The 18,814-nt window shown below is 49.9% G+C and overlaps 1 protein-coding gene across 18 annotated transcripts in view; it reads left to right on the top strand.

Annotated features, from left to right (window-relative positions):
- Positions 1 to 18,814, top strand: part of phldb1b (pleckstrin homology-like domain, family B, member 1b) — a 356,171-nt gene that overhangs the window by 300,379 nt on the left and 36,978 nt on the right. For 9 of the 18 annotated variants that reach the window (XM_038779264.1, XM_038779278.1, XM_038779260.1 and 6 more), the window contains 4 exons: positions 5,796 to 5,957; positions 10,913 to 11,068; positions 13,116 to 13,232; positions 13,936 to 14,038. In XM_038779264.1, the coding sequence (XP_038635192.1) occupies positions 5,796 to 5,957; positions 10,913 to 11,068; positions 13,116 to 13,232; positions 13,936 to 14,038 (538 nt within the window). The remainder of the gene's footprint in view (positions 1 to 5,795; positions 5,958 to 10,912; positions 11,069 to 13,115; positions 13,233 to 13,935; positions 14,039 to 18,814) is intronic. The other 9 variants (XM_038779275.1, XM_038779276.1, XM_038779273.1 and 6 more) reach the window with 4 other exon arrangements.

Genomic DNA, 18,814 nt, shown 5'->3' with positions numbered 1-18,814 from the left:
GAACAGGCCCTTCGGCCCTCAATGTTGTGCCGAGCCATGATCACTCTACTCAAACCCACATATCCACCCTATACCGTAACCCAACAACCCCCCCCCCCCTTAACCTTACTTTTATTAGGACACTACGGGCAATTTAGCATGGCCAATCCACCTAACCCGCACATCTTTGGACTGTGGGAGGAAACCGGAGCACCCGGAGGAAACCCACGCACACAGGGGGAGGACGTGCAGACTCCACACAGACAGTGACCCAGCCGGGAATCGAACCTGGGACCCTGGAGCTGTGAAGCATTTATGCTAACCACCATGCTACCCTGCTGCCCCCTTCTGGTAGTGTGGCGACCAGAATTGAACACTATACTCCAAGTCTGGCCTAACTAAGGTTCTATACAGCTGCAACATGACTTTCCAATTCTTATACTCAATGCCCCGGCCAACGAAGGCAAGCATGACGTATGCCTCCTTGACTATCTTCTCCACCTGCGTTGCCCCTTTCAGTGACCTATGGACCTGTACAGCTAGATCTCTCTGACTGTCAATACTCTTAAGGGTTCTACCATTCATTGTATATTCCCTACCTGCATTAGACCTTCCAAAATGCATTACCTCACATTTGTCCAGATTAAACTCTATCTGCCATTTCGCCACCCAAGTCTCCAAACGATCTAAATCCTGCTGTATCCTCTGACAGTCCTCATTACTATCCACAATTCCAGCAACCTTTGTGTCGTCTGCAAACTTACTAATCAGACCAGTTTCATTTTCATCCAAATCATTTAAATATACTACGAACAGCAAAGGTCCCAGCACTGATCCCTGCGGAACACCACTAGTCACAGTCCTCCAATCAGAAAAGCACCCTTCTATTACTACTCTTTGCCTTCTATGACCTAGCCAGTTCTGTATCCATCTTGCCAGCTCACCTCTGATCCTGTGTGACTTCACCTTTTGTACCAGTCTGCCATGAGGACCTTGTCAAAGGCCTTACTGAAGTCCAGATAGAAAACATCCACTGCCCAACCTGCATCACTCATCTTTGTGACCTCCTCGAAAAACTCTTATCAAGTTAGTGAGACACGACCTCCTCGTCACAAAACCGTGCTGCCTCTCGCTAATACATCCATTTGCTCCCAAATGGGAGTAGATCCTGTTTCGAAGAATTCTCTCCAGAAATTTCCCTACCACTGACGTAAGGCTCGCTGGCCTGTAGTTCCCTGGATTATCCTTGCTACCTTTCTTAAACAAAGGAACAACATTGGCTATTCTCCAGTCCTCCGGGACATCACCTGAAGACAGTTAGGATCCAAAGATTTCTGTCAAGGCCTCAGCAATTTCCTCTCTTGCCTCCTTCAGTATTCTGGGGTAGATCCCATCAGGCCCTGGGGACTTATCTACCGTAATATTTTTCAAGACGCCCAACACATCGTCTTTTTGGATCTCAATGTGACCCAGGCTATCTACACTCCCTTCTCCAGACTCAACATCCACCAATTCCTTTCTCTTTGGTGAATATTGATGCAAAGTATTAATTTAGTACATCGCCCATTTCCTCTGACTCCACACATAGATTCCCTCCCCTGTCCTTCAGTGGGCCAACCCTTTCCCTGGCTACCCTCTTGTATTTTATGTACGTGTAAAAAGCCTTGGGATTTTCCTTAACCCTATTTGGCAATGACTTTTCGTGACCCCTTCTAGCCCTCCTGACTCCTTGCTTAAGTTCCTTCCTACTTTCCTTGTATTCCACACAGGCTTCGTCTGTTCCCAGCCTTCTAGCCCTTACAAATGCTTCCTTTTTCTTTTTGACGAGGCCTACAATATCTCTTGTTATCCAAGGTTCCTGAAATTTGCCGTATTCATCCTTCTTCCGCACAGGAACATGCCGGTCCTGAATTCCTTTCAACTGACATTTGAAAGCCTCCCACATGTCAGATGTTGATTTACCCTCAAATATCCGCCCCCAATCTAGGTTCTTCAGTTCCTGCCTAATATTGTTATAATTGCCCATTAATTGGAAAAACTGAATTGGGTACTCTAAATTGATTTTAAACAACAGTGCTTTCAGTGTACTGTTAGAGAATAATAATACTCCCAGTGTAGTATTAGAGAGTAATAATACTCCCAGTGTAGTATTAGAGGGTAATAATACTCCCAGTGTAGTATTAGAGGGTAATAATACTCCCAGTGTATTATTCGAAGATAACAATACTCACAGTGCAGTATTATAGGGTAACAATACTCCCAGTATAGTATTAATATAATAGATAAGGGTGAACCAGTGGATGTGTTATATTTGGATTTTCATAAAGCTTTTGACTTTTGATGAAGTCCACATAAGAGGTTAGTGTGCAATATTTACATGCATGGGATTGGGGGTAATATATTGGCATGGATTGAAAATTGGTTTGCATACCAAAAATAGAGCATAGGAATGAATAAATGAGTCTGTTTCTAGGTGGCAGGTGGTGACTCGTGGGGATCTGCAGGGATCAGTGCTTGGGCCCCAAATTTTCACAATATACATCAATGATTTGGATGAAGGAACAAAAAGTAAAATTTTCAAGTTTGCTGATGACACAAAACTTGGTGGAAACGTGAGTGGTGAGGAGGGCGTTAAGAGGCTCCAAGATAATTTGGACAAGTTGAGTGAGTGGGCAAATACATGGCAGGTGCAGTGTAATGTGCTTAAGTGTGAAGATATACATTTCGGATGGAGAATCAGAATGGAGTATTATATAAATGGTGATAGATTGGGGAATGTTTATGTACAAAGGGACCTTGGTGTCCTAGTACAGCCTCACTGAAAGCAAGCATGCAGATATTGAAATCAGATAGGGAGGCAAATGGTCTGTTGGCCTTCATTGCAAATGGGCTTGAGTACAGGAGCAAGGACATCTTACAGAAGCTGCACAGGGCCTTGGTGAGGCAACACCTGGATTCTTGCGTGTAGTTTTGGTCTCCTTATCTAAGAAAGGATATACTTGCCATTGAGGGAGAGCAATGAAGGTTCACCAGACTGACTCCTGGGGTGGCAGGATTGTCATATGAGGAGAGATTGGGTCGACTGCGCCTGTATTCACTGGAATTTAGAAGAATGAGCGGGGGTCTAATTGAAACATAGAACATTCCGACAGAGCTAGACAGACTGGATGCAGGAATCGTGATTCCTCCGGTTGGGGAAGTCTAGAACGAGGGATCACATTCTCAGGAGAAGGGGTTGGCCATTTAGGACTGAGATGAGGAGAAGCCTCTTCACTGAGAGAGTGGTGAACCTGTGGAATTCTCTACCACGCATTGCGGAGACCATGGTACTGAATATATTTGTGAAGGAAATAGATAAGTTCCGCGGCACTACAGGTGTCAATGGGGAGAGCGCTGGAGTATGGTGTTGAGATAGAGGATCACTATAATCATATTGAATGCCGGACCTGCTCGAAGAACGAAATAGCCCACTGCTGCTCCTATTTACAACAGCAGCCAGTCAAGTGTTGGTCCCTTTGGGAGAAGGTGGAAGTAAATTGGGATAAGAGATTACTGTCAAAAGGATGCACATTAGACATTTTGTCAACCGTTACAAAATAAATTAGTGACTAATTCACCAATAGCTGCCTTCAGTACACATACGTGACAATCCACATATTCACAGAGCATGAATAGGATAATTAGAGCTACCTGGACCATTACTGAGACATCATTAATGCACAATTACTTCACCTTTTTCAATCATTCCATCAATATCCCGCATGGTGAATGAAAGACTTGCTGCGTCTATCTCTTGGCTCTCTCTATCCCTCCCTATCCTGGATACTGGCAGACTAGAACCCGATCCTATAATGGCTTCCAAAGGAGCCGTACCCTCTCAAAGCCCATCTCCATGGCAACGGGAATCACAGGCCTTATATCCTGCTAGAAATGCTAATTAGCTATCCTTCGGTTCCCAATTTCACTGTATCTTGAATCTATCGACAGTTTAAAGTATAACCATTTACAAAACCTGACATTCCTGACACTTTCCTGGGACTTTAGAGACGTAACAGCCTGTTCAGCATCAGCGCAGATGATTTTGCCATTTTCGACAGGCGTAAACACCTTGCATTGTCTTTCTAGTGAAGCCACCTGGCCCTCCATTTAAGCTTTACAACCAAGCCTCCCAGGCTTCTTGTCAGCAGAATTCAGAACAAGCCACATGACTTCTTTCCTCCATTTTACTCTAAATTAGAGACACAGTCAGATAGCATAACCTTTTAACACCACACATTTGTAACAAGTGGCAAGATTTTAATCGTGCTGTTGCCAACTCTTTGAACTGTTTCCCAAGGCAGGATCTACACTAATCATCCAGAGTGTCACTTTGTCGCCAGTTGCGGTTGCCAAGACCATTTCCTGATAACTTTTAGAAATAGATGCGCTGTAAGCGTCAACTCAAAACTTCTGTAGATCTAGGACTTCACTGCCTGGTTGTTGCTTGTAATTGCCACATGTTGAAAGTTCCTCGCTTGTTTGAAAATGTTTGGGGTTTAATGGCGGTCACCATTAGACACGGTCCAGGTGGAGCGCAGTCATGTGATTCTAATGGTTGTTGGTTGTTCCACAGTGGCAGAAATGCCACGGGATGTAGTGATAATCTTATCTTAAGGAGGGAGGGCAAACTGGAGCTAGTTAGCACAGGAACAAAAGGAGCCATTCAGCCTCTTGAGCATATTTTGCCATTCACTTAGATCATGCTTTATGTGGCTCTGAACTGCATCTACCCACCTTGGTCCTTTAACATTTAATACCTTTACCTAACAAAAATATATCAATCTTAGTTTTGTTGTTTTCAATTAACCTCCGACCTCATCAGCTATTTGGAGAATGTTCCATTCTTTGTGTGTGCGTGTGTGTGGATGAATGCTTCTTAACATCACCCTCAATGGTTCAGCTAATGTTAGGATTATGCCCCCTCGTTAACACTGCTGCCTCATGGCGCCGAGGTCCCAGGTTCGATCCTGGCTCTGGGTCACTGTCCGTGTGGAGTTTGCACATTCTCTCCGGTTCTGCGTGGGTTTCGCCCCCACAACCCAAAGATGTGCAGGCTAGGTGGATTGGCCACGCTAAATTGCCCCTTAATTGGAAAAAATCAATTGGGTACTCTTAAATTTAAAAAAAAGAATTTTTTTTTGTTGGTACCAGCTGGCCAGTGCAATCTTCCGGGATGCTCCATCCTGATATTCCCAAACAAATGTCAGTATTCCAAGTTATTCCTCTGATGGTCGATCCCGTGCGGATGTCTCGACCTTCTCCATTACTCAAATACACAATTGCAGTTCCCCCGCAATGTCTCTTCCACCTGACCTGACCCTCCTCATGTCCCTACAATTCCTTCCTAGCTTGTGCAACTCGCTCTGCTAACTAGTTAGTGATGCTTAACCATCAGTTGTAGCAAAGGGTAACTTTAAGCATGTGAACATTTATTTTTATTTTTCTGTTGCCTTTCCACATCTTTTGCATTCAAAATGTTTGCGGTGCGGGATTTAATCATTCCCATTCCAATTGCTAAATCTGCTCAGAATAACAGATAATCTTCTAACCGGTGTCAGTCAGCTGTTGGTGTTCGCAAAAATCTGGGGAATTTTGTCAAACAAAACAAAGTTAAAGCAGCCAATTTGTATTGTTCCCTAATTTCCATAAGTTACAGTATTATTTTAAAGCTGTGAATCTCTGTTCACAAAATTGTTTTTTAAAATCTTACTCTCATTTGATTAATGAATGTTCTCTTGCTGCCCAATGCTCTCTGCCTCCTCTACTGCTTTCCCCAGGAGTACGTTACCCTAGATCAGCTTAAGGAGTTGTACAGCAGTTCAACTGGGACCTCTGTTCTAATCCCATTCCACACTAACTCAGCCGCCTCTCCTCTGGCTCTGACTACTGAAAGCTCTCTCCCCTTGCAGCCTTCCTCCTCCACACTGTTTGCAGCTGAGGTTGGTATGAGGACTCAATGTTAACTTTCTCTCTCTCTCCTCAGGGGTAGGGTTTTTTAGTAGGTGGCCAATTGTAAGCAGGTCCACATCCGCCTGCCCTTTTTGATCAGAGAGTTTCAATCACGAGGACCCATCTTGCATCGTTATGTTGCTACACAAAATAAGACCTCATGATGTAAGCGATGATATATTAGAACATAGAACATTACAGCGCAGTACAGGCCCTTCGGCCCTTGATGCTGCGCCGACCTGTGAAACCCCTCTCAAGCCCATTTACACTATTCCCTTATCATCCATATGTTTATCCAAGGACAAAAGGGGCTGGTTTAGCTCACAAGGCTAAATCGCTGGCTTTTAAAGCAGACCAAGCAGGCCAGCAGCACGGTTCGATTCCCGTACCAGCCTTTCCGGACAGGCGCCGGAATGTGGCGACTAGGGGCTTTTCACAGTAACTTCATTGAAGCCTACTCGTGACAATAAGTGATTTTCATTTTCAAAAGGGCTGGTGGGGTAATGGATAGCACCACCAAAGTCAATGGATATATAAATGTCTCACAGCATCTGCCATGCGGAACCCACTGTGTTGGGCCTGGAAAATCCCAGCTGGGGAGGAGGGATAATGGGTCTTTTTCGGTTTGGAAAGCTCTAACTATTGGAGTGCCACAGGGTTCAGTGCTGGCACCTCAGCTATTTACAATCGATATCAGTGACTTGGATCGAAGGATGGAATGTTCAAAAGCTGAACTGCGGATGACACCAAGATAGGTAGGGAGGTCAGTTGCCAAGAGGGGGTAGAGAGTTTGCAAAGGGATGTAAGCAAACCATGTGAGTGGGCGAAAATGTAGCAGGTGGGAATGTAATGTGCGAAAGTGTGAACTTGTCCACGTTGGCTGAGAGAGTAGAAAAGCAGTAAATGCTTTAAACGGAGAGAGATTGCAGAGCTCGGAGGTTCAGAGGGATCTGGGTTTCCTGCTTCATGGATCACTTCCAGGTGCAGCAAGTGATTAGGACGGCAAATTGAATGTTGGCCTTTAGTGCAAGAGGAATGGAATATGGTCGGAGAATCGTGCTGGGGCGGCGTGAATCCCTCTCCGACGCTGGCTGTCGAATTCTCCGGCACGGTTTTTTGGTGGGGGCGGGGATCACGTCGCGCCGGTCGGGGGCCGTCGGTAGTGCCCCCCCCCCCCCCCTTCCGGGTGGCCCCGATGGGCCGAGCGGCCGCCCATTTTCGGCCGGTCTTGCCGGTGTGAAATACACAAGGTCCATACCGGCGGGACCTGGCTCTGACGGCCTGCGGAGTCCTCGGGGGGGGCGGGGGGGTATCCGTCCCCGGGGGGGGGGGGGGGGGGGGGGGGGGGCGCGGTGGTCTGGCCTGCGTTCGAGGCCCACCGATCTGTGGGCGGGCCTGTGCCGTGGGGGCACTCTTTCCCTCCGCACCAGCCTCTGTGAAGCTCCGCCATGGCCGGCGCGGAGAAAAAACCCCCTGCCCATGCGCCAGAACACCCTGGTGCTCCCGCGCATGAGCCAACTCGCGCCGGCCGGCGGAGCCCTTCGGCGCCGGTTGGTGCGGCGCCAACCACTCCAGCACCGGCCGAGCCCCCGAAAGTGCGGAGGATTCCGCAACTTCCGGGTGGCCTGACGCCGGAGTGGTTCACGCCGCTCTTTGGCGTCGGTACGTACCGCCCGCCGGTTGGGGGAGAATCCCGGCTGGCATGCTTTACTGAAGTTGTACTGGGCCTTGGTGAGACCACAATCTGTGCACAGTTTTGGCCTCTCTATTTTGAAAAAGATATACGGGTGGAAGCAATTCCGAGAAGGTTCACTGGACCCATCCCTGGGATGTAGGGGTTGTCTCATGGAGAGAGTTTGAACAGGCTGCCCCAATACCCATTGGACTTCAGCAGAATGAGAGGTGATCTGACTGATTCTGAGGGGACTTGACCGGACGGATACCCAGAGGATATTTCCTCTTCTGCGAGAGACTAAAATAAAGTCTCCATTTTACAATGGAAATGCGGCGAATTTTCTTTCCCTCAGAGGGCCGCGAGTCTGTGGAATTCTCTTTCCCAGGGGGCAGTGGGGGCTGGTCATTGCTCAGTTGGGTAGATTTTTGATAGATAAGGAAGTCTGGATTATGGGGGTTTGGGAGGAAAGTCGAGTTAAGACCACAACCAGATCAGACATAATCTTATCAAATGGCAGATCAGCTTGAAGGGCCAATAGGCCTATTTCTGCTCCCAAGCCCTATGGTCCTAAAACCTAGCGTTCATGCTCCATTTGAATGTTCTCTCATCCTCTAACTTCATCTTATCCCATCAGAACATCCTTCCGTTTCTTTCCCCATCATGTGTTTACCTCGCATTCCATTCAATGCGTCTCTGCTATTTATTCAACTCCTCTCTTCTGGTAGCGAATGCCACATTCTCACCACTCTCTGAGTAATGAGTTTTTTTCTGAATTCCTGACAGGGTTTATTAATGACTGTGTTATATTAATACCCCTGGATTTGGGGCGGGATTCTCCGTTGCGAATCCGTCCCGTCAGAGCGAAGAAACCCGCTGGCGTGCAGGGACAGAGAATCAAAGTATTGGCCGCCTTGCACAAGTGGAAACATCTCTACATTTTCAGAAATTCATTCTTGGGGACTTGGGCATCACTGGCTGGACTAACGTTTATTGCCCATCCCTAATTGCCCTTCAGAAGGTGGTGGCGTGCTGCCTTCTTGAACCGCAGCAGCCCATGCAGTGTAGGTACACCCACAGTGCTGACAGGGTGGGAATTCCACGATCTGGAACGGCCGATATATTTCCAAGTCACAGTAGTGAGTGGCTTGGAAAGGAACTTCTGGATGGTGGTGTTCCCATGTGTCTGCTGCCCTTGTCCTTCGAGATGGGGGCAGTGTGGGTTTGGAAGGTGCTGCCTAAGGAGCTTTGGCGAGTTCCTGCAGTGCATCTTGTCGATGGTACGCACGGCTGCCGCTGTGCGTTAATAATGGAGCGAGTGGATATTTGTGGATGGGGTGCCAATCAAGTGGGCTGCTTTGCCCTGGATGGTGTTGGAGCTGCACTCACCCAGGCATCCTGGCAAACCTTTTCGTCATTTTAAAGGCCGCTACAGTCAAACCCTCAGACTTATCTTTGCTTTTGAAAAAAGGCCCAGCTGTTTAGTCTTAGATTCTCTTTGTGCAAATGAAATTCGCACTGGCAACTCTCGCAAACGTTATGGACACGTTGGTTTTATGTTGTGGTACCATGTAATGAAGCATCTCCGAGTAGATCATGTAGCAAATTCTGAGCAAAGTAATGGAGGGGGGGGGGGATTTTGATGGAATGTTCAAACCGAGAGGTTTTTAAAGAGTGTTGTATTTTTTTATTCATTCATGTGTTGCAAGTGTTACTGGCAAGGCCAACATTTATTGTCCATCCCTTATTGCCTTTGAGAAAGTGGTGGTGAGCCGACTTTTTAACCCATTACCGTCCATATGACGAAACTCCTCCCACAATGCTGAGGGGGTGGGGGGAGTCCTACAGCTTTAGGAGCATCACTCCTTCATCGGGTGACTCACCTGATGATGGAGCTACCCACCGAAAGCTAGTGATTCCAAATAAGCCCGTTGGACTTTAACCTGGTGTTGGAAGACTTCTTATTCTATTCAATAGGACAATGGCTCATCCTGTTCTTTTGCCTCAGATGTAGACCCCACTTGATCACCACATCCCATGATTCCCATAGAGTCCAAACGTCTATTGACCGTGGCCAGCTCCCCAGGATTCTCAGGTTAAGGGCTTTCCCATTCAGCACTGGGGTGAGGAGACGTTCCACCTCTGAGAGGATTGTGAATCTTTGGAACTCCCTTGCCTCAGGGGGCTGTGGGTGCTGAGTGGATGTTGAAAAACGAGACCGCTAGAGCTTTGGACACCGAGGGGATTGGGGGATATGGGGAGAAGGCAGGAAAGTGGAGTTGTGGTTGGGAATCAGCCAAGAACTCACTGAATGATGGAGCAGGTTTGAGGGGCCGAATGGCCTACCCCTGCTCCTATTTGCTATGATTGCCCTTGGAGTCCCAAGGATTGAAAACTAATCTTCAGAATACTGCTGCAAGCAAATCACAGGAGAAAGTATCTAGTGGGCATTAAAGAAAATGGTATATTTCATCTTCCTTTCAACACTAATTTACAAGTTTACGAGCAAAGTCCATTTCACTAACAGATCAAAATAGATACAAATGTGTAACAAAGAGCCTGTTAACCTTTCCAATGATGTGGAGATGGGCTCAGTAAGAAGCCTTACAACACCAGGTTAAAGTCCAACAGGTTTATTTGGAATCATGAGCTTTTGGAGCGCAGTGACTCAGCCGATGAAGGAGCTGTGCTCTGTAAGCTAGTGATTCCAAATTAACCTGTTGGACTTTAACCTTTCGTTGTAAGATTTCTTCCTGTGCCCTTTCCAATGAGTTGCGAGGAGACACTGTTCCTGGAGTGAGGGGGGTTGGGCATATCGAGCCAGGAGGTCATGTGAGGAAATGTCCAGGACTAGGCCCAACAGGTTGGCATACAGGTCTCCTTGTCGCTGAACTGTTTGTGATGAAAGGGTTAAACGTGGTTTGAGTTTTTGCGCGCCTGTTAAAAGCTTTTCTCTTTCACAACATTGTTGCCTTTGCTGTTTAGAATGATCTTGAAATACAACCTGTAAATCTTTGAAAAGACGTTTCCATTTATTGGTGTTTTTCTTTTAATTAAGTATCCATTTCTCTCATTAATTTCTTTCTGCTTGGTTTCTCCTCTCCCCGTGTGTGTCAACCTGTCTTTCCCATGGATCCTCTTTTCTCTCTCATTTGACCTGTCTCAATCTCTCCCTTCTATCTACCTCCTTGCCCATTTTCTCTGCCTCCAACTCTCTCTCTCTCTCTCCTTTCCCCCTCCCCCTCCTCCTCCCCCTGTCCCCATGACGTGTAGCAGCCTACCAGCAGGCTGCTGACCTCTACCTTGGAGCTGGAGAGATGGTACCAAGAAATAATGGCTAGCTTTGAGGCCTCACCCTCTTCACCTCCAATTTCCTCTTCTCCTCCTCCTCTCCCAGCTAAAGCTCACTCTTCACGAAGATTCACTCAGGTAAATTTCATTCCTCTTTGCACTCTCCGCTTTTAATCTCGACAGACCAGGGTGTTTTTTTTAAGAGAATGGATGATGTGGGGTTAGGGACTGAACAAGCTACAGAATTGAGAACAAGAGGAGACCCTTCAGCCCCTCAAGTCATTCTGTTAGGCTGTGAGAGATCAGCACATCAATTCCGTTTACTTGTTTTTAGCCCATATTCTTTCACACCCTCACATCTCCCCTTGACAGCTCCTGTTAAGCCCCCTAGAATCTGCCCTCTCTGAGGGCTTGATTTTCTTTGCCTTTTGTGTGAACAAAGAAATAGCAGAATTTTCACCCTGAAGTTATTTCTTGTGATAGACGTGACTGGAGGTTCACCACACGCTTTGGCGTTTTTCTTGACTTGTTATTTTAACAGAAACATTTGCTTAGTTCATGTGCCTATTCGGAGCAGAAAGGATTTTGGAATAGATCCGACGGCAGTTGTCAAATTCCTGAAGGGTTTTGACAGAGAATATGTAAGGAGCAATTGTTTCCACCAGTAGGACTTTAGCTGATTAGCAGGAAAATCCAGGGGGAGGCAAGGAGACTAGTGTGATGTTCTGATCTGGGCCATGTTGCCTGAAAGGGCGGGGGGATAAGAACTTTCAAAACAAACCTAGATAAATAATTAAAGGGAAAATATTTGCAGGGCTGTGGGCAAAGGGCAGGGAGGTGGGGTTAATTGTGTAGCTCTACCAAAGAACCAACACATGTACGATGGGCCGAATGGCCTGTCCTGTGTGCTTATAGATTAATGTCTCTTTCAAAATAGACACAAAATGTCCTGGTGAGATGCTAAGTGTTTGTACATTCGTTTGCAAATTAACGTTCCAACATTCATCATCAGACAGCACGGTAGCACAGTGGTTAGCACACACAGCTCCAAGGTCCCGGGTTCGATTCATGGGGTTCGATTCTTGGCTTGGTTCACCGTCTGTTCGGACTCTGCTCATTCTCCCCATGTCTGCGTGGGCTTCCTCCGGGTGCTCCAGTTTGCTCCCACTGTCCCAAGATGTGGGTTAGCCATGCTAAATTGCCCTTAGTGTCCAAAAAGGTTAGATGGGGTTACTGGGTTACGCGAATAGGGTGGAGGTGTGGACTCGGGTAGGGAGGTCTTTCCAAGGGCCAGTGCAGACTCGATGGGCTGAATGGCTTCCATCTACACTGTAAATTCTATGATCCAACTTTGTACCTGTCCCAGTGTCTGTAGTCGATGTGTCCGCACTGGATGCCCACGTAACGCTGTTTATTTCCACAATTTAATTCATGAGATTGTGCATCTCCTCCGTTGGGTCACTGATTATTCCAGGCAGCCCTACCCCCGCAACACTCGGTCAACTGAATGGGCAATCCTGTCATCGATCTCCACTCCTAGGCACTCGGGTTCCAATGGTGTAGGGACAACAGTGGGGAAAACGCACTTGTTGCCCCAGATACGGATTTGGCGCTGGCGATTTGTTGAGTTGAGTTTCCCTATTGGCTGTCACACTGTCTGAAGGGGAAGGTGCTGACCTTCACCAAGAATGTAATGGGAAATACCAACACTTAATTTGAAAAGGAAAGGAGGAGCAAATTCTTCCTCTCAACAATCCCACCTTCTCCTTCCTATGTTATCTGGTAACTAGGGGGAACGATTCGCTCCCAGGCGAGAGATAGGGAAACCCAGCCCAGCGGTTTCTTGGTAAGGCTCTTGGCAAATCGTTGTGGTTGGATGTCAGATTTGGGTCCAGCTGTGACCTCCCCCATTCTGCCTATTGTTGAGTAGTCTCTGGACTCTGGTCAAGTTCACTGGGTGGGTGAGGTACAGAGGGTGATAGGTGAAACCGGAGTCATTCCCTCTGAAGAATAGGGAGAAAACTGATGGGTTAAAGGGGGGAGGGAGGATATTAAAAATAATAATCTGATTTTTTTTAGGGATCAGGGAGACGAGGACTGTATTCAGTGGAGAGTTCCCATCCAAACAGAAGCAATGAGAGTCTATCAGCTTAATTTGCCTTTTCCCCCTACGTTCCTGCCTCAGGTTTACCGATGCAAGTTGGAGAATGATGGATGCGGCACACTGCCCCGGACAAAGACAGGATCTGCCCCCTCCTCACCATTCACTGCTTCAACCCTGGGACGCAACCTCACATCTAAGGTAATAGGAGTCAGGAAACAGCTGAGAATCTGGAGGGTGTCCCTCAGGCTACTCGGTTGTCCCTCGGTCAGGGAGGGCTGTGTGTCTTGTACCTCAATATTGAGTTGCGAGTCGATAGTCCATTCTGCCGTCTAAGAGGAGTGTCCCTGGTCAACATTCCTGTCTCAACCAACATCGTCAGAAACATCTCTTTTCTATCTGTGGGATGTTGCCGTGTCCGCAATGGTGACTGCATGTCTAAATAACAAGACAATCTGGTTTTAGTAATATTTGTTGAGGGATGGTTATTGGCCATGGACAGTTTTTGTTTCTCCACGATGGTAGACAGAGTCTCCGTTTAGTGCCTCGTCAGAAAGATGGCACTCTGACCGTGCAGCATTCCCTCAGCATATCCATGGGGGTCATCAGCCTGGACTTGTTCTCAAATCTCTGGAGTGTGGAGTGACTTAATGCTCCATCCCCACCTTGCAGAGTCTGCATTTGGAGACACCCCACCCACGGCCTGTTGATAAGCAGTTTGACTGGCACGGCTGACGAGCGCCAAAAAAAAACAACTCAACGGTTCAAATATACCCGGGAATGACATGGGCAGTAACAGCACCGACCCCATCAATATTGAAATGGGTGACTGAATAGGGACAGCTTGCTAACCGATGTTTGATAATCGATCTATTTTTCTACCCACCTTCTATTCATTTTGCAGAGTTTTGTGCTGGCGCAGAATGGCACCGGCAGCTTGCCAAGGAATCTGGCTACTACTTTGCAAGACATCGAAGTGAAACGACAGCTGGCATTACAGCAGAAAGGTGAGTGTTGGGGGGGGAACGTTGACCGGGTGAGGGTACAGACCTGATTGCAGGTTACAACGTAGAATCTAACAGCACAGCAGGAGGCCATTCAGCCCAGTGTACCAGTCTGGAACCTTCAAATGATTTGTGCAATTAGTGTTACTCTCCTGAACTCTTTCTCGATTGTCCCACAAATGTTTAATTTTCAGCCACTTATCCAGTTCACATTTGAACATTATACTGAATCAGCTTCCACTGCCCAATGAAGCAGCTCATTCCAGATCACAACAACAGGCGGTGTCAAACATCTCTGCTCAACTCCCGTCTGCTTCTTTGACACTTACTTTAAATTTGCCTCCCCTAGTTACTGACCCTCTGGTTACCGACTCTCTGGTTACCGATTCTTTGGTTACCGACTCTCTGGTTACTGACCCTCTGGTTACTGACCCTCTGGTTACCGACTCTCTGGTTACCGACTCTCTGGTTACTGACCCTCTGGTTACAGAACCTCTGGTTACTGACCCTCTGGTTACTGACCCTCTGGTTACCGACTCTCTGGTTACCGACTCTCTGGTTACTGACTCTCTGGTTATTGACCCTCTGGTTACCGACCCTCTGGTTATTAACCCTCTGCTTACTGACCCTCTGGTTATTAACCATCTGGTTACAGATTCTCTGGTTACTGACCCTCTGGTTACTGGCCTTCTTATAATTGATCCTCTTGTCAGTGGATGGTCGCGGTGCAGTGGGTGGTTACGGTGCAGTGGGTGGTTACGGTGCAGTGGGTGGTTACGGTGCAGTGGGTGGGTACGGTGCAGTGGGTGGGTACGGTGCAGTGGGTGGGTACGGTGCAGTGGGTGGTTACGGTGCAGTGGGTGGGTACGGTGCAGTGGGTGGTTACGGTGCAGTGGGTGGTTACGGTGCAGTGGGTGGTTACGGTGCAGTGGGTGGTTACGGTGCAGTGGGTGGTTACGGTGCAGTGGGTGGGTACGGTGCAGTGGGTGGTTACGGTGCAGTGGGCGTTTACGGTGGAGTGGGTGGTTACGGTGCAGTGGGTGGTTACGGTGCAGTGGGTGGTTACGGTGCAGTGGGTGGGTACGGTGCAGTGGGTGGGTACGGTGCAGTGGGTGGGTACGGTGCAGTGGGTGGGTACGGTGCAGTGGGTGGTTACGGTGCAGTGGGTGGGTACGGTGCAGTGGGTGGTTACGGTGCAGTGGGTGGTTACGGTGCAGTGGGTGGGTACGGTGCAGTGGATGGTCGCGGTGCAGTGGGTGGGTACGGTGCAGTGGGTGGTTACGGTGCAGTGGGTGGTTACGGTGCAGTGGGTGGGTACGGTGCAGTGGGTGGTCGCAGTGCAGTGGGTGGTCACGGTGCAGTGGGTGGTTACGGTGCAGTGGGTGGGTACGGTGCAGTGGATGGTCGCGGTGCAGTGGGTGGGTACGGTGCAGTGGGTGGTTACGGTGCAGTGGGTGGTTACGGTGCAGTGGGTGGGTACGGTGCAGTGGGTGGTCGCAGTGCAGTGGGTGGTCGCAGTGCAGTGGGTGGTCACGGTGCAGTGGGTGGTTACGGTGCAGTGGGTGGTTACGGTGCAGTGGGTGGGTACGGTGCAGTGGGTGGTCGCAGTGCAGTGGGTGGTCACGGTGCAGTGGGTGGTCACGGTGCAGTGGGTGGGTACGGTGCAGTGGGTGGGTACGGTGCAGTGGGTGGGTACGGTGCAGTGGGTGGGTACCGTGCAGTGGGTGGGTACGGTGCAGTGGGTGGGTACGGTGCAGTGGGTGGGTACGGTGCAGTGGGTGGGTACGGTGCAGTGGGTGGGTACGGTGCAGTGGGTGGGTACGGTGCGGTGGGTGGGTACGGTGCAGTGGGTGGGTACGGTGCAGTGGGTGGGTACGGTGCAGTGGGTGGGTACCGTGCAGTGGGTGGGTACGGTGCAGTGGGTGGGTACGGTGCAGTGGGTGGTTACGGTGCAGTGGGTGGGTACGGTGCAGTGGGTGGTTACGGTGCAGTGGATGGTCGCAGTGCAGTGGGTGGTTACGGTGCAGTGGGTGGGTACGGTGCAGTGGGTGGTTACGGTGCAGTGGGTGGGTACGGTGCAGTGGGTGGGTACGGTGCAGTGGGTGGGTACGGTGCAGTGGGTGGTTACGGTGCAGTGGGTGGTTACGGTGCAGTGGGCGGTTACCGTGCAGTGGATGGTTGCAGTGCAGTGGGTGGGTACGGTGCAGTGGGTGGGTACGGTGCAGTGGGTGGTTACGGTGCAGTGGGTGGGTACGGTGCAGTGGGTGGGTACGGTGCAGTGGGTGGTTACGGTGCAGTGGGTGGTTACGGTGCAGTGGGTGGTTACCGTGCAGTGGGTGGTTACGGTGCAGTGGGTGGGTACGGTGCAGTGGGTGGTTACGGTGCAGTGGGTGGTTACGGTGCAGTGGGTGGTTACGGTGCAGTGGGCGGTTACCGTGCAGTGGGTGGGTACGGTGCAGTGGGTGGGTACGGTGCAGTGGGTGGTTACGGTGCAGTGGGTGGTTACGGTGCAGTGGGTGGTTACGGTGCAGTGGGTGGTTACGGTGCAGTGGGTGGGTACGGTGCAGTGGGTGGTTACGGTGCAGTGGGTGGTTACGGTGCAGTGGGTGGTTACGGTGCAGTGGGCGGTTACCGTGCAGTGGGTGGTTACGGTGCAGTGGGTGGGTACGGTGCAGTGGGTGGTTACGGTGCAGTGGGTGGTTACGGTGCAGTGGGTGGTTACGGTGCAGTGGGTGGTTACGGTGCAGTGGGTGGTTACGGTGCAGTGGGTGGTTACGGTGCAGTGGGTGGTTACGGTGCAGTGGGTGGTTACGGTGCAGTGGGTGGTTACGGTGCAGTGGGTGGTTACGGTGCAGTGGGTGGGTACGGTGCAGTGGGTGGTTACGGTGCAGTGGGTGGGTACGGTGCAGTGGGTGGTTACGGTGCATTGGGTGGTTACGGTGCAGTGGGTGGTTATGGTGCAGTGGGCGGTTACCGTGCAGTGGGTGGGTACGGTGCAGTGGGTGGTTACGGTGCAGTGGGTGGGTACGGTGCAGTGGGTGGGTACGGTGCAGTGGGTGGGTACGGTGCAGTGGGTGGTTATGGTGCAGTGGGCGGTTACCGTGCAGTGGGTGGGTACGGTGCAGTGGGTGGTTACGGTGCAGTGGGTGGTTACATGTGGCCTCTCTGGTCTCCGATTCAGAAGGCTGTGGATTCAGGCCCATTCCGGAGACTTGAGCCTGATGTCTAGGCTGACATGGAGGAATGAACTGACGACAATCACCTTCCCCAGGCATCAGAACAAGAAACACTGAGGGCGAGATTCTCCGCACTCCCGACGGTGCGGAGAATAGCGTGGCTTGTAAAATTTTACAGCCACGCTGTTCCGACGCCCTCCCGCTATTCTCCCCCCCCCCCCATGCCCGACTCCCGATACGAATCGCTGCCGCCGTTTTTTTACGGCCGGCAGCGATTCACAGCTGATAGATGGGCCGAGTTCCCAGCCCTTTACGGCTGTTTTTACGAACGGCAAACACACCTGGTCTGGCCGTTCGTAAAAACGGCCGTAAACACTCGCATTTTATAACCATGGCACCGATTGGCACGGCAGTACCACGGCCATGCCAAGGGTGCCATGGGCCCGCGATCGGTGCCCACCGATCGCGGGCAGCGGGCCCGATGCCCGCGCACTATTTCTCCTTCCGCCGCCCCGCAGTATCCATTCGCGGGGCGGCTGAGGGGCATCCCGGCCCGCGCATGCGCGGGTTGGAGTCTTCCAATTCGCGCATGCGCGGCTGACGTCATATGACGCGTCAGCCGGCGCAAACTCAGGCAAGCGGGCTTAACGAAATTCGTTAAGCCCGTGATGCCGGAGCTTATGGCGTCGGGCTGCTAGCCCCGACCGGGGACCAGAATCGGTTCCCGGTGGGGAAGGGGGGGCTGGCATCAAACCCGCCCGGGTTTGACGCCAGCCTTACGATTTCTCCTGTTTTGGGAGAATCGCGCCCTGAGTGTGTGCTCACTGTGGAGTGTGTGACTGATGCTGGGAGCTATACAGCTGGGTTGGGCGTGTATAACTTCTCATAACTCAGCAACAGTAAGACACGCTCAACACATCTTAGTTGTAACGGGAGCAGAACTCCAAACTCCATTGAGGATGATTCCTCATCCTGACGGAGCTGCTGTACTGGAATTGAAAGGTCCATTGTTGGAATTTTGATGGACACTGCTACCCTTACAGATAACTATACAATAACACCTCTCAAAGTTGTAAAAACATTTTTCCATGTCTCTGGCTAAAAGAAACACTGGTATTTCTTTCCGTTTTTTCCTTTCTTCCTTGCTGTGTCTTTCCTTTATGAACGGCACGTGGCTCCCAACTTCTGACTCGACCTTTCACACTCCCCTCTCCTTCCTGGTGCTCTGCAGAATCAATAGGGATTTGCAAAACAGATCACAGGAGAGGTAGGAATTCTGATTGGATTTGTGATACAGCAATGCCTTGTTTTACTGGGATTTTAGGGTCCATGTTGCAACCTTCCTGTGGCATCGAGTGAGAACAAACTTTGGATCCCGATCTCAGCTCTATGGCATCACAGTGGTTAGCACCGCTGCCTCACAGTGCCAGGGACCTGGCTTCGACTCCGGGTGACTATCTGTGTGGAGTTTTCACATTCTCCCCGCGTCTGCGTGGGTTTCCTCCGGATGTTCCGGTTTCCCCTCTCTGTCCAAAGATGTGCAGGTTAGGTGGATTGGCCACGCTAAATTGCCCTTGAGTTTCTAAGGATTTTTTTGTTTCCA

This window comes from Scyliorhinus canicula, chromosome 19 (assembly GCF_902713615.1).
Source record: "Scyliorhinus canicula chromosome 19, sScyCan1.1, whole genome shotgun sequence".
Lineage (NCBI taxonomy): Eukaryota > Metazoa > Chordata > Chondrichthyes > Carcharhiniformes > Scyliorhinidae > Scyliorhinus > Scyliorhinus canicula.
This window is presented reverse-complemented; position numbering and strand designations above follow the sequence as displayed.